At 41.5% G+C, this 21,418-nt stretch overlaps 1 protein-coding gene across 4 annotated transcripts in view; it reads right to left on the bottom strand.

Annotated features, from left to right (window-relative positions):
- The window catches only part of RPS6KA3 (ribosomal protein S6 kinase A3), a 125,814-nt gene extending 104,952 nt beyond the window's left edge, over window positions 1-20,862 (bottom strand). For 2 of the 4 annotated variants that reach the window (XM_084614258.1, XM_084614257.1), the window contains exons 1-2: window positions 20,476-20,862; window positions 10,472-10,528 (exon numbers count right to left, since the gene is read on the bottom strand). In XM_084614258.1, coding sequence (XP_084470384.1) covers window positions 10,472-10,528; window positions 20,476-20,547 — 129 coding nt within the window. In that variant the 5' untranslated portion in view covers window positions 20,548-20,862. Of the gene's footprint in view, window positions 1-5,665; window positions 5,758-10,471; window positions 10,529-20,475 lie in introns of those variants that run through there. The other 2 variants (XM_084614259.1, XM_084614260.1) reach the window with 2 other exon arrangements.
- Between the last annotated feature and the right edge of the window lie 556 nt (window positions 20,863-21,418).

The raw sequence follows: 21,418 nt of genomic DNA on the forward strand, positions 1-21,418 counted from the left end.
CAGAAGAGAGACTCTGGGTCTTTCACCTGCACAAATATGGAAGTGAAGAACTCTCAAGAATTCCAGGAATAGGCAGTTCTAGTGGAGTTTAGTGGATTTCTTTCATTTCCTTTGTCTTTGCAGTATGAGATCTCTCTTCAAGCTTCATGAATAGTGTTTAGATTAGGTGAAGAGGTGCCTACCTCCATGGATTAAGTAACAGAAGTAATAGTTTCCATCCCTCTCATGTTTGACCCCCAAAACATTCAGGACTTTAAAGATGAAGACCAACACCATTCCTTGTCTTTGGAAGGGAACAGTTCAGACACTTGAGACCAAGTCTTGTGCGCACAAGAAAAAGGCACTGGGTCCACAATGGAGCAGCTCTAAAGCAAGCTGTAAGTACTGTGCCAACAGTTCGGCATTCTTTAGATATTGTAGCACATCACTGGAAAATCTGTTAGGTCTGAATTGGGAGACAAAGATCTGAGAATTTTTGCTCTCAGAATACTTACTAACAACTGTTAGCTTGCTAAACCTATTTCCTCCAAAACAACATATGGGACCACGACAAAAGATCTAGGGTCTGTCAATTTATATTTTATGGTGAGAGAAATGAGATATGGATGGCCATAACAGGCACATCTGAACCTGCATGCTGACCCAGTTCTGGACACAGGATTACACCCTTGAGTTTGTATGTGAACAGCAAGCATTGCTGACAGACTGACCAAAGAATGGTCAGAGGAGAGAACTGTTTCAATGAGAAGTTATTCACAATTCTCTCTGCAACTCAGAAGAAATTCCTTTGTTGAGATTGCAGGTGATTACTATTGTAATTTCACACAGCTTTCTCATACACAATTTCCATACCCAGATGTGGCCCTCAGGCCAAAATGTTTGCCCACCCCTGCCCTAAAGGAAGGTGTTGAATGTTAAAGAGTTTTTGGAACATATTCCCCTCCAATCCACTTTTGGTCAAGGTGAACAGACGGAAGTGGCCAATCCCAGTGAGTTATGTTGCTATCAGACCTCAATAGGCAAACGCAAAAGACAAGCTGAAAGACCAAGCTGGAGATGTGAGCTGTCGTTGGTTACAGACATTTAAAAAACTATTAGATTAATATTGTAATGCCAGAAAGGGCATTTGTGATCAATTAGTCTGATCTCTGGCAACAGTCTATAGATTTTCACCAAGTGATACCTGAATCAAGCCCATTACTTCTGGTTGAGCTAGAGCATGTATTTTAGAAAGACACTCAATCTTGATATAAATATTTAAAGTGATGACAAATCCACCACGCCCCTTGGTAAGTTTTTCCAAATGTTATTTATCCTCACTTAAAAACTGGCACTTTAATTCTAGTCTGAATTTGTCCAGCTTCTGCTTCCCTCAGCTGATCTTGTTATGCCCCTTTCTGCTACATTAAAGTGCCATCTACTATCTGAAATGTTTTCCATGTGCAGGTACTTATAAACTTTGATCTAATCACCGCTTAACCATTTCTTTGATAAGCTAAACAGACTTTGCTGATTAGTCTCTCATTGTAAAGCAGGTTTTCCAGACCGTAAATTATTCTTCTCTCTTTTCTGAATCCTTTCCAATTTTCAGCATCCTTTTTTGAAGTGTTGACAGTAGAACTAGACAGAGTACTCCAGTAATGGTTCACTAATACTGTATACTGTAGCAATACCACCAACCTACTTCTAATATTTTCCTGTTTATACATACAAGAACCACATTTGCTCTCTTAACCACTGCACCATGTGCTCATGTTTAGAGGGTTTATTCACCATGACCTAGAAGTCCTTTTCTGAGTCACTGCTTTCCAAAACACAGTCTCCCATCTTGTCAGTGTGACCTACATTCTTTGTTTCTAGATGTACAACCTTGTATTTAACTATTAAAATTCAGGTTTAAGTAAGACTAGCATATAGTGTGAATCAGATGGCTCTCTAAAACTGAGAAGACAGTTACTCTCCAATTAATTTGGGTCATCTGCAAACGTTACCAACAATATTGTTTTCTTCCAGATCATTAATATATTGAATATCAATGAGGCACGTCCAGATCCCCATGGGTTTACTACACGGGTGATGTTGATGGCCTGTGAAACGCAGAAGATCAGACTAGAATATCTAGTGGTCCCTTCTGGCCTTAAATTCTTACTAGAATCTCTTCCATTGGATGATTCCCCATTTAAAATTATATTGAATTCTGAAATCTGTTAGTTGAGACAGCTTTTAAAATCCAATTGATATAGGCCACAATTTAATTTTGTAGAGAGCTAGTTTTTAAATTAGAATGTCTGGATCACAATTAGGGAATCCTTACCTTATTTTTGTAGATCCAATATCCATTTCTATGTAAATGGGAACCAGAAACCAGACATTGAGACTGAGCTCCTCTGCTGGTTTGGTTTCCAACAAAAAAGGAGTTATTAAAAAAAAAAAAAATGTAAGAACTGTCAACTTTCTATAAGAACAAAAGATAAAAGACCAGCTCTAAAATGAAAATCTATTTCATAACTAAATATGAGTTAAACTATTTCTGCAGAGTTGAAAACTTACCTTTTCCCCCATAGCACTTATTAATAGTTCCTGCCACGGAGAGCAACAGTTTGTTATTGTAATGTACACTGTACTTATTGGTCAATGTTGTTTTTATTAAAAGTAACATTACTAGAGTTAGTCAGGCATGAAGGGTTAGTCTGTGTTTGGAAGTGTTATCTGGACAGCCATAAAGGATAGAAACTGTTTTTGTACAGGAAAGCTTAGATTCTATGAAAGGTAATAGCAGAAAAAGTTTTACTCACTATGGGCAAATGGATTTTTTCAAGTCTTATGAGTATTCATCAACAGAAAAGATATGAATGAAACTATATAATGGTAACTATATGAAAAGAGAAGCATTGTGGGAAGTTACCTGGGTCTGTTGCAAGCACGGCTGGAAGTTTCCTCTGCCTATTTATTTTAACCCCTGAATGCATTTACCAATTACAATTACTACATCTGGCAAAGTTCTGTGATTTATACTGAAAATACACTATATGAAATTTCTAATAGAAAAATAATAATATAGGGAATAATTTCAACATCATTTAGTACATTTAAAGTGTCTGTTAATGAAGTTACATAATAATAATGTTCTGGTACCCCACTGTTAAGGACACTAATCCTACAGAATGATATCAAGTGATTTTAAAAGGATGACTCAATGTTGGCACAGCGCCCTGACTCATACATAATTTCCTTTTCCTCCCCTCCCTTAAGTCAGGAAGTCTCCTAGATGCATTTACTTTCTGTAGCTTGCTATGAATGTCAGGACAAATCACTTCAGTGCTATCTAGAAAACTAAAATACCCCCCTAAACAAAACTTTGTAAAAGCAAACAAACTGTACAAAATGCAAACCAGTCATCTTTTATCTGATATGCCAGAGTTTAAGAAATGTTTTTTGCATTAAAAACAAAATTAAAGTGCGTATAGTGTGGTAACACTGTTATGTGTGTTTTTAAAATAGCAATCACTCTCCATATAATCCTCTAAACTTCAATCTAAGTTACACAACTTCAACTATGTGAACATAGCTGAAGTTGACATACTTAGATTGACTTACTATGGTGTCTTCACCACGGTGAGTCAACTGCTGCCTCTCCCCCATCGACTCCACCGGCGCCTCTCGCAGCAGTGGAGTACAGGAGTCGATGGGAGAGCGCTCAGGGATCGATCTATTGCGTCTAGATTAGACGTGATGAATCGACCCCCACTGGATCAATCGCTGACCGCCGATCCGTTGGGTAGTGTAGACATACCATAGATAAGGCCCTCTGGTCACATATCTGGTTCCAGCAGTGCTGGGAGAGATGAACTCTAAAGATGCTTCTTCCCTCAAAGTTCCTTTGGTCTCCAGACTTTGAAGTACAGAGACAGGGAGAAGGAGGAGGTAACTAAGTTCCCCAGGTACAGCAGCAGGGTGAAATCCCACTGCTAAGGGTGAAGTAGAATTTCAGGATCAGTTGTCAGAGTAACAGCCATGTTAGTCTGTATTCGCAAAAAGAAAAGGAGTACTTGTGGCACCTTAGAGACTAACCAATTTATTTGAGCATAAGCTTTCGTGAGCTCAAATAAATTGGTTAGTCTCTAAGGTGCCACAAGTACTCCTTTTCTTTTAGGATCAGTTGTAAAACTGTACAATTTCTATGATCATCTAGTTAATCTAGGTATTATTCATAAAAAAACTACATTATATTTTAAAACTACATATTTTTCTTTCAACAATACAAAATTATCGCATGAACTAGACTATGGATGTCAGCATAGGAAAAAAAACCATTCAGGGTATAACTTGCATTTCCTAGTGATTTCAACGGAAAGTTCACAAATTTTGATCCTATTCTTTGTGAGCACTTTCAGTGAAAGCAGTTAAACATTCTTTCTATTAAAAAGAGAAATTCAGCTCCCAGTGAGGTTAGAAAAATTTCCTGAACATATGCAGTACCCACAAATTTAGAGAAAAATGGAGGGAGTATCAACCCGATGACAGAACAACAATATTTTATTTAGAGTCTACTGCTGCTGACACCACACACAATTTCTATTTTTATTAAATTTGACAAAAAAACTATTTTAGAGGTATACTAAAATTTATCCTGCCTGAGCAACAGCATATACACAGTGGTTTGGTCAAATGAATCATATTACAAATTCCTCTATGGAACATTTCAAAGCCCTCAAAACTTCAAATATATAGCAATGCTGCTAAAAAAAAGTAGCAAGTCAATCTTGGCCAATTTTCTGTTTATCAATTCCATACAATTTTGCATTTTAATTTTTAAAAACATTTTAAAAAGTAATACCAGCATCCTAAGACACATGAGCAATTCTTCAAACTGAAAAATGCTTAGACTCATTGGAGGAACAGTCAGGCAATATGAAAATTCGTTTTTGAGCTTCAGAGACAATAAAATTATAAATGTTACGGTATGTATTTACATAGGAATATTGCATATATCTTTATGACTAGAAAATTGTGTAAGAGAAAACAATTGTGTGCCTAGAAGGTTCCATTAAACTATGTAAAAAAAAAGGAAATATAAAAAATGCACAATTTGTTAAAGTTAAAAATTGCTGTCTTTGGTACCATTTAAATTGAGCTAGGCATATAATCTCTTAAAATCTTAGCTATAATCCAAGCAAAAAAGTGTCACTTTTCCTTATAAGCGGTCGGCTACTAGCTTCTTAATATTTAAAAGGAAGACATTTAATGTCATTTATAAACTAAAATTCTTTGAGTTATATTCCAAGATACGTTAAACTGCATTTGTATAGTACTTTGCAAAAATATCAAAAGCTAACTACTAAGTATTAAGTTTAAAACAAACCTGGAATTTGACCCAGGAAATTGTAAAATATGCTGTTAACAGTCAAAAATATTCCTGAAGAAATGCTACTCTGAACTTAAGTTTAACAGAAGGTGAAGGTTTCCACTACGTTTTAAAAAATATATGAATTGAATACATAAATAATAAATTTAGAGAGATCAGAAGTTTACGAGTTAGTTCAAACATAGATGTAGTTCACAGAGCAGTAAATATCACAATCCACCTTAAAAATTATCAGTTTAACTACAGTTTCCACAATGCAAAACTTTTGTTCAATTATTTCAAATTAGAAACCAAACTTACCCGAATAGAGCGAATACGTAGAGCCAGAAACTTAAACATGGCTAAGAAACCATAATGTTTAAATATTCTGACTGAGTGATCCTAAGTTTAACAGAGAAGACCAAACCCTAATGTTCTTGCTGCTACTAGCTGTTCCAGCAATTAGAAAATTTCCTGTCAGGCGAGTCAGATACTGTTAGAAAAACGAGGCCTGATTTCCCCTTCCCTCCCCTTCCCCCGCCCCCTGTGGTAAAGAAAGAAAAAAATGGAAGGCAGTAGTATTCATGTAGCTGATAGTAGGCTTCCTGTGCTGATCTCCACACTAAGTAGACTGATAGCAAAATGCTGTTGCAGATGTTAAGATGCTATTTATTCCTGGTTCCCCCCCTCACAAAAAACAACAACAACAAAAAAAACCTCAGAAAATAAAGTTGCTAAACAACATACTAACTGTTAAGCCAAACAGGAATACTAATTTAAAGTTTATCATGTGATATTCATATTTTATATGAGTTTGTCTGAACATTCAACTAAGAAGTATTTTAAAGGTATAGTAAATCAATATTTTTTTAGCTTCCTTTCCAAGGGAATGCAGTTTGCTTATACAGTTCATTTATAATCATTTACTCATGCATGCAGAAGGTTGGAGAAGGAAATTCACCTAGGTGAGGAGGGCCATGTGCAAGGCCCTCTGCACCACGTAAGTGCTGTGTAGGGGCTGCACAGCCAGGCACTGGACCTGTCCACTCTCTATATGTTGCAGAAAAGGTCTTTGTACCACCACGATACAGAAGACAACACTGGGGTCAAGCCAGGAGTAGGGCTACATGTACTCATTTATTTGAATCTAATGATCGAATGCAATTGGTTGGCTTCTCCACAAACATTATCCTTTAAAGAGAGTATCACGCAGTTTTTACCTATTTAACCAGTTTAAAATATTTTTTTTTTAAATTGCGCCCCGGACATCTGGCCTAGCAGCTATGTCTAAGGCACAGTGCTTGATAAAAGTAAGTTACTCCACATTGTTGCCTTGCAGGTCTCTGATATTGGCACATCTGAGCCAGACAAAAATCGCCTGAGTTCTGGTGCAGCAGGCATTGATGTTCAGTACCAGCCAACTAGTAACACAAAGATGCACTGCGTGATCCTGTCACAGTCAGTCTCGGTCAGGCAGGACTCTAGCGTGTGTAGTGTCTCCCCACCCTGAGGGCACACTATCACCAGGGCAAAAAGCCTCCTCGGCTTCAGTGCTTCCTGTATCTGACCTCAGATCATTCAGCAGCACCCAGTTCACACCATGAGCTTCCCACAGTGAGTCCACCTGGAAAGGACACCTGGGGAAGACTTACACGAACCAAAGAGGCCATCCATCCCAACTTTGCAGTCAGCAGTGACTCTCAGCCAGCGTTGTAAAACAGAAGGGTTTATTTGTCAACAGGATCACAGTGTAGAACAGAGCTTTTCAGCACAGAAATCAGGAACATTCAGCAAAGTCCACCTTGGAGGGATCCAGACCCTAGAGACCAGGGCTCTCCTTGAGTCCCAAACCAGGACACTGCCTAGCTTCCTGCAGCCAGCCTCAATCAGGACCTGCTGCCCCGCCTCCTTCGTCTCTTTCCTGGGCAAACAAGTCACCTGGCTTGCACCTCTAATTTTGTTCTCCAACACTTCCGGCTGATTCTTGCAGAGGAGGGGGCCCAACCATCAGTTGCCAGGATTCAGTGTCGGCCATTCTCTGTGCCCAGGCAATCGTCAGTCACGCCTGCCCTCTAGGGGTCTCTGCAACGATCACACACTCTTATCCCACCACCAACATAGGGGAAACTGAGGTACACACAGTATTCAGACAAAACATTAAGAACATTTCCACTTCGTCATAGATCCATTTTGAGATTCTTTGTGAGGAGATAGTTTGGCCTTCTGAATGCCCTAGTTTAACCAGAAAGAGACAGTGCAACAGCTTTGTCCTTACAATGAAGTATGGTTAATACAGCCAAAGCAGCTAGATACAATTAAGCAGAGGTGTAAGGACTTCCATCCAAAGGCTTTTTAATACAAGAAGTATTTGACTTTTCATGCTGGTCTCAAAGTCTAAATTTATTACTAGGATCTGAGGAGCTGTTTGCACCTCTTAAAAAGATGATAAAAGCACAAAAAGAACCAGTGATGCTGACTTTCATAGGAGTATTATATTAGGATGCATCAGTGAGATGAAATTTGCTGCAATACTTCTTTACTTTCATATACGTCATTAATATGTCTGACACACATGTACACCTAGAGAGCTATTACAGATTTCATCTATTCTAAAAATACAATATTATGATATTAAATACTAAATATCGTCTCCCCCCCAAAAGAAGGATTACTTACCTGTACAGTAACTGGAGTTTTTACATGTTTTAACACTATGGCCACTCCACTATCGGACGTGCTACTGCCCGTGCCCAGGCACTCCTGATTGGAGATTTTAGCCAGTAGTGTCCACAGATCCGTGACTGCACCCTACACCCTCTTGTGCTCTGGTGGGAGGGTATATTGGAAGAGGAGGACCAGCCATTTCTCAAGTTCCTTCTCAACTACGAAGCCCAAAGAGACTCCGCAGCAGAAGGGAAGGAAAGTAGGTGCTGGAGCACCCACACAGACAAAAGATCTCTAAGAACATCTCAAAGAACTTCATTTACTATACAGGTAAGTAACCTCTCTTTCTTCTTTGAGTTATGGTTCCGTATACATCTTTAAGGACTATCAAGATTGGTCCCTGGTGTAATGTGCAGTCACTCTAGGAAGGGGATGCACCTCAAAATCTTTGTAATAAGCTTGAATACACAGTGAAACATACTTAGAAAGTCTGAGTAGAAATCAGTTGTCTTGTCATTCTCTCAGTGAAGGAGATGAAGAGTCTGGGGGAAGTCCTGAAAGGCCCAGTTCTCTTGAAATAAAAGACAAGGGTCCTTCTTAAGTCCAGGGAACGGAGCCTAGGCTCCTCCCTCAAAGGATGAGGCTTTGGGTAAAATACTGGTCGTCAAATGTCCTGATTGATGTGGATTTCTGAGGAGACCTTAGGTAGGAAGCAAGAATGGCGCCACAAGGGCACCCACAGTAGAAAGTCATATGAGGGAAGTCAGCCATGAGTCTCCCATGGGAGAGGAGCCTGGGTTGTACCAGCGGGCCTAAACAGAGGTCCATGGGAACCTGGGAACGCACCACGGATGATGGTAAAGTATGGTCTGTGCGCTCCATGTGTATTCAAGCTGAGGATGGTACGAGATGGTGCAGAAGTATGGCAAGAGCATTTTGTGGCTGCGACCCAAAATGGCAATTCTGGAGCATGGGCTGAATAAGGCTTTTTAGAGAAGTCCCTTCTCCTAGAGCCCTTATGTCTAGAGGTCTTCGATTCTGGTACCCATGATGGTGCTGATCAGGTTGATTTGCTAAAAGACTTCTCATGGTGGGGCATGCTAGAAGTCTTCCTGATTGGGGGAGGAGGGGGGAGGAGGGTGTGTCAGCTCACCAGGTCACAGACAGAGCAACTAGCTTGCCTGTTGAGGCTCTCCAAAGATCTCCATTACTTTACAGCTTTCGTTGACTTCTCCAGAAGGAAAAGTTTCAGCCTCATTGCCCTTGTTCTCTGGGTGGGCTTGGAAAAAAACCGTCACACAGATAATCATCCAAGAATGTGTCCTTCCCTACAACATATCAGGCATTAAGAGTGACCATTTTTGATGGGTAAGGAAATGTCATTTGAAACCTCTTAAATCCTGGTTTCTTGGCTTCTGCCATGATCCCACTGCCCCTAAACGAAAGAGGGAGAGGGTGGCTAGGCTAACTGATTGCCTAAATATGCTAAATAAATAAATAAGTATTACAGGCCAATGGGCAAAAGGAAATTTAATTATGTTAACTAATACCAATACAGCTAATAACCAAGATACCTTGTGCCCTGTGCAATTAGGTTAAGGGAACACCGCCAATGGTTTGATTTCACAGCCAAGGCAGTAAGAAGGAACTGAGGGGTGGATGGGCCTGCTCTCTCTTTTATGCCCCTGGGTGAGGCTGCAAGGGCACTTAGAATGCAGACAAGGCCTGATGGTCACTTCTAGCCAAAAAGAATCTGATCTCACACGCATATGTACATCGACAATGGAATTTGTTGTTCACGTTCTTGATATTAGCTGATGCTGTAACCTGCAGAGCACCTACTAGCTCAATGTCAATCTCTGTAATCAACTGACACCATCAACATTCTTAACTACTGCACTGAATCATTTTAGCAGAAAACAGCTGTTGTGCTTTCTTCACTGACATTGGGTATAATGGGTGCTGTAAGGTAGATAGAATCCAGGAATTCACCTGTCACCCCAGAAATTCTGAAAACTATCTCCCTTTCTAAAGTCAGTCACCTTTGCCTCTGTCCAAAAAGGGGAAAAAAGAAAGATACATCCCTTCCCTATTAGCAAAAGCCACCTAATACCAAGTGCCACATCTGTGCCCTTTCCAGTTGTCAGAGCAATGGTTTTCCCCTGACTTCTACAAGATATAGCTTTGTGCCTTCCATAGAGAAACCTGCATCACACCAAAAATATTGGGAGCACTGTACAAGCAATTCAATTTAGTACTGAAATTAACACAAGGGACACTCTACTGAACCAGTGGGTGAGCGAGGAAGAGAGCTTTTCCTCAAAAATATAGATCCATGACAAACAATTTAGGCCTAAGGAACACAGGGCTTACACTAGGAGAGTTACAGCCAGCCCTTAGTATTTGAGTGACCTATAACAATGTACCACAAAATAAAGCTTACATTTGCAATCTTTTACTTACAGTTTGCTGATTAATCTCTTCTTCTCCCATAGGTTCATCCATAATTTGCTGTCCATTCTACAATAAACATAGCAAATAAACAGCAAGTTACTAAAAGGGTTGAATTCAGTTAAAAAGCAGAAAAACATTTCTTTGGGTGCTTTCACTATAGCATTATGAGCATTTTAGTCTCTAAAATCCAGAGAAGTTCATCTGTGTGATACAAGGTGATACCCTTCCAAAAGGTAAGTATATTGTGGATAGCACACAGCAACACCCAAACTTCAATCCCCATACAGTACCACATTATTCCAAATGAGTCCCACAATGGGAGTTATTCAGCACAAATAAAACTCCTTTTCCCAAGACCAACCACATGTATCAAGCCACTATCATCACGGTCAAAGATTCCACAAAATAACAATTATTGTTGCAGTTTGGATTGTGGTAATAAAAAGCCACAAGCAGGAATGGACAAATTCATGGGGTTTTTTTAATGGGACAATGATGATCAGGCTTGAAGGTCATGGCCCTGCTTATTAACACTTCATGCTTTCAAGAGCATATGCAACCAAGTTATCTCTCTTTATATTAAGTGCAACACAGTTCTCATCATACTGCTGCTCATCTTGGTCACTGGGCACAGTTAGAAAGGGGTTAATTCATTATTTTCAGTTCTCTTGTAGACAGACAGTTCTAGTGTCTGTTACTTATGAAGCAGCAATAGATTGAAACTAAAAATGATTCTGTTGTTCAGAACTCTTTGACCAGCTGCAAAACTATCAAAAAGAATGTTATTTTATGCTGCTGGAGAAAGCCCAAAGCAGAAGCAGGTATTGGAGTTAAAGTATGACAACTCCTCTTCCCCCTAACAAAAAAAAATACAGGTGAAGAATGAGGTGGCAGAGACCTCTTTCCTTTCCCCAATGCCACACAGCTGCCAGGATGCTTTGGAGGGGATTAACAAATTGAGGAGACCTTTCCTTTCACTGCTGCCAGGAGGTTCTGAAAAGGAGAAATGGTAGCTGGGCTAGAGAAATGCTTCAAACTTTGAAAGACATCTATGCCACTCAAAGCTGAAGTTATCAAGCAGGATCCATCAACTGACATCTACTAGAAATTTCAGTTCTCACTGTTCTCTTTTTCAGGGCTGTTTACCATTAGGATTATGATGTTGAACCTTAATGATGGATCCTTTGCCTTATTTGTCTAGAATTTTTTCTTGCTATTAGATATAGCCCTTTATTCATAACACAAGAACTAGAGGGTCACCAAACAAAATTAATAGGCAGCAGGTTTAAAAAAACAGAAGGAAGTATCTCTTCACACAATGCACAGTCAATCTGTGGAACTCCTTGCCAAAGGATGTGGTGAAGGCCAACGCTGTAACAGAAGGCCAAGAACATAATGCAGTTCAAAAAAGAACTAGATAAATTCATGGAGGATAAGTCCATCAATGGGTATGAGCCAGGATGGGCAGGAATGGTGTCCCTAGCCTCTGTTTGCCAGAAGCTAGGAATGGGCGACAGCGGATGGATAACTTGAGGATTACCTGTTTTGTTCATTCCCTCTGAACCACATGGCATGGGCCACTGTCAGAAGATAGGATACTGGGCTTGATGGACCTTGGGTTTGACCCAGCATGGGTGTTCTTATGTTCCTTCAACTAGCAAATTGTTTGGTAGTTCTTTCAAGCATTATCCTGGATGGAATGTGGGTTGTGAGGACAATCTGCCTCTTATGAAGTTTCCCTTCTGGATTCCAATATTTGATTATACCAAACATAATGGGTCTTTGAGTCTCAGATGACCCTCAATTCTCTTAAGTTTCCCACTACATGACTTTGGCTCAAAGACAGACACAATAGGTTGGATTTATGCCGTTCTCAGCAAGGATGTGGCATGTCAGAACATGAAGCTGTGTGGACTCTATGAAATGGGTGCACGAGACCTGATAGATACCCATAGATTTCATCAATGTATTCAGAGAACATCAGTGTTTTCATTGTTTCCTAGAAGCTCTTCTCCAGTTATGTTAAGCAATTATCTGATCAGGATGATATGGGGTAATTATCTGAGATACAGTGCTGTTAATTAATATTCATTTAATCACACTGCTGGATAATTGTTCACAATTCATGTCAATGATCTATTAGAAAACAGAAACTTAAAGGTAGTTTGAATAATTGCGGGGGTTTCTGTTGTTGTCTCTATGGACCATATTAGTGCACAGTACTACACGCACACACTTGTAAAGATGTTAAAAACATTAACAGCAGTAAGTAAACTGACAAAGCACCGGGCTTACAATGGTGGGTATCCAACATAGGAAATGAGCATCTTCACAATTATTTGATTAACCTCTGTGGACAAACTGCTGAGACTGTCTATCTGCTTCCCATATGCTGCAAAAACTGACATGTTTAAATAGCGGATTAAAACTCAATGACATTAATTGTTGAGGTTTTTACTGTTTGTATGAAGAGGTAAAGGATTAAGTGTTAGGAGGCAAGCATGATTTTTAAAGTTTTTGGTGATGCTCTCTTCTCCAGGAAATAAAAATAGCGTGTCTCAGAGGAGCTGAAGAAGGGGGAGGAGTAAAAGGACACCCCTGAGAAGTTTAGCCCATTGCATGGATTTTCAAAAGCTGATCATTTACAGGTCCTGAGAGGGAGAGCTCCTAAAAATCAAGGTGAGTGGGGGGCTCTTTTAGTCATGTCCTCATTATAATTAAAAGTAATTTGCTAATTCATTCCTTTAAACTATGTTCTCCCACCTTCCATTCCCTGGCCAGAGCATGAGCAAGCCACGGCATATGGTGCCAGCCTAGATTAAGATGCCAAGAGACAGGTTTGGCCTAGAGAGAAAAATGTTCAGGTACAGGAGCAGGGATTACCATATTGCCTGTTTGTTAATAAGAACTTCTAGGGAGAGCTCATCCCTCACACCAGGCTTGATGGGAAATATTATAACTTTGTTTGCAGTTTCAACAAAGCTATCTGGTGCAAGCGTCTAGAGGAAGAGCACACAGGACGAAAAGAAGTTAGTCACCTTGCTGACCTGCTAGGATAGAGAATGACTGAAATACCTGGGCTTATTACCTTATTTTGATTTAAAAAACTAGAATAATATAAAATTAACATAGCACACATTAAAGGGACTAAAAGCTGGCTAACTGATAGGTCTAAAAATGTAACTATAACCCAGGAGTCATCACTGAGTGGGTGCGTTTCTAGTGGGCTCCTGTAGAGGTTGGTTCTTGGCCCTATGCTATTTAACATTTTTATCAATTACCTGTGAGAAAATATAACATCACTGATAAAGCTTGCAGATGACACAAAAATTGGGGGAGAGGTAAATAATGAAGAGGACAGGTCACTGAGTCAGAGTGATTTGGATCACCTGGTAAGCTGGACGCAAGCAAGCAATGTGATTTAATACAACCAGAAACAAAGAATATAGCCATACTTATGTGATGAGGGACACAACCCTGGGAAGCAGTGACTCTGAAAAAGAATTGGGGGGAGGGGGGGAGAGGAAAGTGAATAATTAACTAACATGAGCTCTCAGTGCGACACTATGGCCAAAAGAGCTAATGTGATCCTGGGGTGCACAAATAGGGAAATCTTGAGTAGGAGCAGAGAGGTTATTTCATCTCTGTATTTGGCACTGGTGTGACTGCTGCTGGAATACTGTGTCCAGTTCTGTAGCCATAATTTGAGAAGAATGCTGAAAAACTGGATAGTGTTCACAGAAGAACCATGAGAATGATTAAAAGATTAGAAAACATGCCTTATTAGTGATTGACTCAAGGAGCTTAATCTATTGAGTTTAAAGAAAAGATTGAGTGACTTGATTACAATCTATAAGTACATACACATGAGGAATAAATATCTAATAATGAGCTCTTGAGTCCAACAGAGAAAGGTTTAACAATCCAATGGCTAGAAGCTGAAGCTAGACAACATCAGACTGGAAACAAGGGATAGATTTTTAACAGTGAGGGTAACTAAGCACTGGAACTTCCCCATCACTGATAATTTTTAAATCAAAATTGGATGCTTTTCTTAAAGATATGCCCCAGGAATTATTCTGGGGAAGTTCTAAGTCTTGTGTTATGCAGGAAGACAGACAATGTTATCACATTGGTCCTCTCTGGTCTTGGACTATTGAGATGTTGAAAGCCTTATGAAAGGAGAATTCACGTTGCTGTGCTAACCATCAATACTGGTGTCTATATTTTTATTTCAATGGCTTAGGCTTTTCACCCTCTGCTTGAAGGATATGAAGAATTATCCTCCATAAAAGCTCTATTCAAGAGATATTTAAGGTGCCTGTAGCGTATTTAGACTTTTCACGTTTAAAAGCTGCTGAGTAAGATTCTTGGCAGAGGAGGATTGCATCTCTACTGCTGTCCCTGTACATTCTACAGCAGCTGGAACAGCAAAACGAAACAACCCTTTTTATTATATCAGTAACTGATATTTGTTGCTAGAGCTACAGCTAGGAAAGTTATGTATTTATTCTAGCCCATGTGAGATAATAATCGCAATAACCTAGCTTTATAGTCCATTAAGAACAAAAAATAATGCTGCACACTATTGGAAAGCAGATTCTCAGACTTCAGTGGTATATTGATCGTAGTTTTACACAGTATGCAAGTATGTTACTAACTCCTTGGTTGAACATTGTAATTTTGTCACTAACCCAGGGATACAGCAAATCTCAGGACTATAATTTTTAATCTCTGAAAGGGACACTGAAACAAGAACAAAAATGCAATCCAGTATGGTGGGAGTGGTGGCAGGGAAGCCAGTGGCCTTCACACAATTGCTGACAGTAGAGGGAATGGTGAGACTCAGGAGTCTTGGGTTCCATTCCAGGCTCTGGAGAGAAGTGTTCTATAGTGGGGTAGAGATTCTTCTGCCTGTTTTCCCCCAACCCCTTCCAACTAGTTTCTGTCCCCCTCCTGTCTCTTCACCACCCCAAGCTCCTCATAGAATCATAGAATAGAATATTAGGGTTGGAAGGGACCTCAGGAGGTCATCTATTCCCTTTCTCATTTAGTCAGTTCCCGTCTCCTTTTCCAGCCAGTCCCAGTTCCCCATTCAATCTGTCTTCCACTCCTGCATGGACTACCAGTTCTAGTCTTCTAGATATGTAGCTGTGGTGAGAAATGTTACTTGCGCCCAAGGGCAGCAAAACATTCACAACCGTAGAACTACCAATAAGAAATCACTGGCAGTAAGTATTAAAAGGATGGCAGGTTTCATATGCATCGTATTCACATGGTTATGACATCTATTTTACTAATGGAATCATGAAAATCCCTGAGCCTCTCCTGTACAGTAGTCTTTGAAATACAATACTTTTTTTTACATATGTACATATTATGGATAAGCATCAGATGAGAATCCTTTATTATAATAAAATTATATGGAAAAGTTTCATTTGTCATAAACTTACAAAAGTAAGCACACTCCAAGAACTATTACATTCAAATAGATAAATACTTTAGAAGTGATAAAGAACAATTTAGAGGATATTTTGTGATGAAATTCTTCACTACAATGGAGTGGTGGTAAAGAGTTGAGTAACTTTCAATATCCATTGATACCTTCTGTTTAGACAACCCTGCTTATGTTTTCAGTATGTAAAGGATGGTTGCAAATGTGATCTTTATTCTTGTGGCTTATTCCCCAGAAGTATGTCCTATTCCAAAGACTGATATACAAAATAAGTACCGAAGTAATCACAACTGGAAATTATGACTGCAAATGGCAAAGAACAGATGTAATCTTGCCAACACTTATGCAGTCACTTAACTTAGACTTTGGGTCGACTACTCATGTACTTAAAAGTTATGCATGTGTGTAAGCATTAGCAAGAATGGGGTAATAAGCATCAATGCCACACCATATTCGATATACTTTTATGCATCAACATCACTCACTGACATGCCTCTTCATCCCAGTCATTTAGTAGTAGTAATGTCCCGCTGACTGCCACAAGAACAACATAATCCTGGATTCAGCAGGTAAGTGAAAAGTATAAGTATAAAATATCTTGCTTTTAAACAATCTCTATTTGCGATGGGCAAGACTTTCAAAACTAAGTGCTGAAAGTTAGGCTCCCAAACCCATATTTAGACACAGCCTATTGACTGATGTTTAATGGGAGTTCAGAGGAGTGCAACACTTTTGAAAAACGAGGCTGCTTGTTCAGGTGCTTAAATATGAATTTAGGAGCCTAACATTAAGACTCCAGTATCTGAAACTCTTGGCCAACATGTCTTGTGCATGATTACATAACATACAGTATATACTCAGCATGAGACATAGATGCCGGTTAAGGATGTAGGGCAAGAACCCAAGCTGATGTAAATCAATATAGTTCCACTGGCTTTAACAGAGCTTGATTTACACTTTGGATATTTCCTCAAGTATTATATACAATATAACTTTCTTTTACGTACCATCATTAACACAAACTACCCCAAAATGCTTTACATTACAATAATGCCCAGAGAGCTCATTCAGGATTTCTCTGGTTTTTTTGGGTACTGTAGAAATGTATAGTGAATCAAATGCCCTCTTGTTCACCTTTAATAATTGTATGGATTTATGTTTTTACCCCAAAGCTCTTTAACAGTTTGCATGGCACTTCATTTCCCCCACAGAAAAAATACCAATCAACTCCAACACTGGTATAACTTGAGGTAACACCAAGGTTTGCTATAACAACTTATGATTTCCTTAGGGCTGCATTAAGGAGTAAGGCTATGTCTATACTGCCTCACAGTGCGAAGTACAGATGTGCGAACCGCAGAACACAAAGTGCTGCGATCTAACTGTTTGAAAGAGGACTGTGTTAATTCAACCTATGTACCTTTTAGTTCGTACCAGCTGCGTCCACATGGGGCTGTTACATAGTAACGCTTTGGTGCGCTCTACAGTTCATACCTTCATTGTCTGCACTGCAGCATCACAGTGTGGACAAGTCCTTAGTGACTATCTATGGCAAACATAGATAATGTACATAATTTACAAAAGCTGCAGATGACAGCCAACATATAGCTATGGAGAATAAGTCATAAAAGACTCCATGAAGGCACAGACCTCTCACAGGGATCTGACTAGTCAAGAGATTGCAGTTCTGCTAATAAGGCTAACTCGTGTAAATTAAATATATGGTTAAGTATTTAAGCCATTTGTTTACATACTTGATCCAAAAATTGACTATTTTTAAAGATACAGCTTTCAGGCAAACAACCTTTATATTCAAATCTATTTTCTTCTTCAATGGACACCCAACTTCCATTGAATTTTGACAGGTTTTGGGCACCTACATCACTTAGGTTCTTTCTAAAATTCCATGTATAAATTCATTATTCTAATCAAATATTCATAATTTTTCTTCTTTCAGTAGAAGCTCACATTTACAGACACCAGATATATGAACTGACCGGTAAAGCACACACTTCATTTGGAACCGGATGTACGCAATCAGGCAGCAGCAGAGACAAAAAAAGAAAAAACAAATACAGTACTGTACTGTGTTAAACAAAAAAGGGAAAGTTTAAAAAAAGATTTGACAAGATACAAACACCGTTTCTGTGCTTTGTTACATTTAAATTAAGATGGTTAAAAGCAGCATTTTTCTTCTGCATAGTAAAGTTTCAAAGCTGTATTAAGTCAATGTTCACTTGTAAACTTTTGAAAGAACCATAATGTTTTGTTCAGAGTTACGAACAACCTCCATTCCCAAAGCATTCGTAACTCTGAGGTTCTACTGCAGTAACTTAGAATACTAAGTCTGTTCCAAAACACATGTTTACAAAAATAAACCAAAAACCACAGAGGTACCTGTATAGGATGAACATTCACTAACAAAGCAGCAATGATTATCTGTGTCCTATCTAAGAAGTAAACCTGAAATAATTTTGGATTATATCCATATCTGAAGCACAGCATGGGCATAAGTATTTGTTAGGATTGGGCTTTACACCATAAACCCTTCAGATAGGTGTAGTTATATATTTTTGTAGTGTTTCTACATAACTTAAGTGTCTCATGATAATGTAGAGTACAGAACAGCCTTGTTTATGTGCATAACTTTTCTTTATGAACTGACCGAATACATTTTGAAATATTTGTTTTTTAAAAAGTCTCCAAACACAGTATTTTGAAGAATGAAAAATCAAGTGAATAATGGAAACTTAAAATATTTAGAAACACACATGCATCAATGCAACACCTTTTAAATTTAGTATTGGGGCTTCCTTATAGTCACAGAATTTAGCTGATATGTTTCCTAATTACAAAAAAAATACATAGCATGAAGAGGAAATTAAAGTCACACTGTTCACATGTTAAAAATTCAGTAATGCCGGATAAATCTCAGGAAGGAGAAATATTTGTCCTCCTAGAACAAGTGTTAAATTGCTCTTCTTAGTAATTATACTCCTTTCCAAAATTATTTCACCTAGAACTACCACTTTGAAGATTAGTGAGAAAACTACTGTAAGAATGATAGGTATTTTTAAATGATTGTGTTATCAGAACTTCTTCACTGGAGGTCAAATTAATCTGCAGTCTCCTTTTAAGTGGCAGGCAGTCAGGAAGCAATGGGGCAAGTTTCTCAGCATTATTACAACTTTGCAAGCCTTTATTACCTGGTGTCCAAACCACATTAGCACACAATTCTTTATTTAATGAAAAGTGGAAGTGACTAGAAGAGACAACAACTCTAATTAATCATCCCCCACAAAGGGATCTGAATCTCCTCACTAGCACTTGGAACAACTCAGTCTAGTAACTAAAAATGCATAGGGAACTGTGACATTGATGTCATACCACACCAACATCCTACTGTCCCCTCACTACAAACAGCAGGAAACCACACTGCACAGCATTACACGGATGTTCCCCCAAACTGGCCAAACAGCAAGTGTTACCAACATGAGGCAGCCCGGGTAGCCGAAATGATTGTGAAATAGCAAGAACTGCAGGCACAACCCAGCTCTGCCTAGATAAAGACGTTTTGGGATCAGAGGGATGAGTGTCCTTTTCCAACAGCAGAGAAGTGAAAAAGGGGGTGGAGGGGAGAGACATTAAGAAAGGTGAAGCCAGGCTTCTTATATGCCTGCCTGGCCTGCCAAAGGGTCAGGCGGCTATACAGAGTTGCCCTATTAGGAGCTAGTTTCCCCGCGTCCGCTGTCTGGGAAGGGCGTGTGGAGGAGGCTGGGCCACTCCGGGAAGAGGGAACTCGCGGTGACAGTAACCAGATACCGGAACGGAATAAAACCAGCCAAGTCGTTCAGCGGCGCAGAAGCAGGTTATTCTCCTCCCAGAAGGTGCAGACTAACCCCCTCCGGAAGTGGTGGGGTCCTGGCCGATCCCCCTGCGTGGGGGTCGGTCACTTACAGGCAAGGGAGCGGCACGCAGCCGAGACTCAAACGGGCTAGGGAGGGAGCGAGACACCAGGGCAGTGCTCCGAGCAGCAGCCGCTGGGCGAGAGGAAAGTCCCGTGCGGCTCCCTCACCCTCCGGCCTTCGCCTGACCTTTTGTCACCAGCCAGCGTCGCGGCTCCCCACGGCGCAGCACCGCGCACACGGCAGGGGAAAGTTTCCCATAAACTCGGGGGTTGCGTGACATCTCGCTCTGCCCAGCCCCGGGACCAGCGCGCTCCCCATCGTTACACCGCCACCGGGGGAAGGAGGGAGCGGGCGCAGCCACGCGGGGCTCACAGGACAACCCGTCCCAGCCGTGGGGGGGGGGGCGGCGTTATTTACAGCCCCTTCCCCACGGGGCCAGGAGTGCTGGGCAGGCGGGCTCGCTCGCGAACACCCCTCGACTCGCCTAGGGAGCCGGGCGCTCGCTGTCCACCAGGGGCCCCTCTCAAGGGCAAGGCGCCCCCGGAGGGAACGTGGGCTCGGGCTAGAGCGTTGGGGCCCCCTCCCCAGGCTGCCGGGGCGCGGTGCGAGGCGGCGGCGGCGTCTCCCTGCCCCCCGGCGGGACCCCGTACCTCCGTGCTGCTCTCGGCCGCGCTCTCCACAGCCATCTTCTGCCAGGGGTCCGCCAGCTGCGCTAGCGGCATCGTCCCCGCTCGGCGCCGCCGCCTTCGCGCTCCGCTTTCAAGCGCCCCCGCGGGGCGAGGTAGGACGGGGGCAGCCCCCGGTGCGGGCAGGGCGAGGAGCCCGGGTGCGGTGCGGCGCCCCGGCCGGCGGAGGGCCCTACCCGGCTCTGGCTTCTGCCGCTGCTGCTGCTGCCGCTGCCGCCGCCTCCCGCCCGGCGGAGCTACCCTGCCTCAGCGCCGCTCGCTCCCCGCTTCCGCTCGCAACATGGCGCCCGGGCCATACCTGCCCGTCAAACCGAGGCTGCGGACGTCAGCAGCTGGGGGCGGGGCCGACCCAGCCAATCCGCGGCAGCCGCAGGTAGCTGGGGGCGGGGGAGCCGGGTCCGCGCGTGCAGGGGGCTGTGGCGGGGAGGGGCGCTAGCCTGGGAGAGGAGTCGCGGCCTGCGCATGCTCAGGGTCTATTCCTGGCCCTATGCAATGCGCGGTGCCCTTCGCAGACAGCTTGGCGGTTCAGACAGTACAAACTAAGGCCTGGTTTACACGACAAAGTTGGGGCGACATCTGCCACGTTAGGTGGCATTAATAATGTATGTGTCTACACCACCGAGTCCTTCCGCCGACCTAAAGGGCTTGTAAAGTCGATTTCTGCACTCCACCTCCAGGAGAGGCGTAGTGCTTCGGTCGACATCCAGGCATCAACACTGGGATACTATAGGCACTGCACTGTGTCATTTGAATGAATTGACCTCCGGAAGGTGTCCTCTCTGACTGCTCTGGAGAGCACTTTCAGCTCCACCATAGGCGCCGACTCCGGGGCTGGAGCACCCACAGAGAAAAATTAGTGGGTGTTCTGCACCCACTGGCAGCCAAGCTCCCTGCCCCCCCGCCTCAC

This window comes from Lepidochelys olivacea (assembly GCF_965140295.1).
Source record: "Lepidochelys olivacea isolate rLepOli2 genome assembly, chromosome: 1".
NCBI classification, from domain to species: Eukaryota; Metazoa; Chordata; order Testudines; family Cheloniidae; genus Lepidochelys; species Lepidochelys olivacea.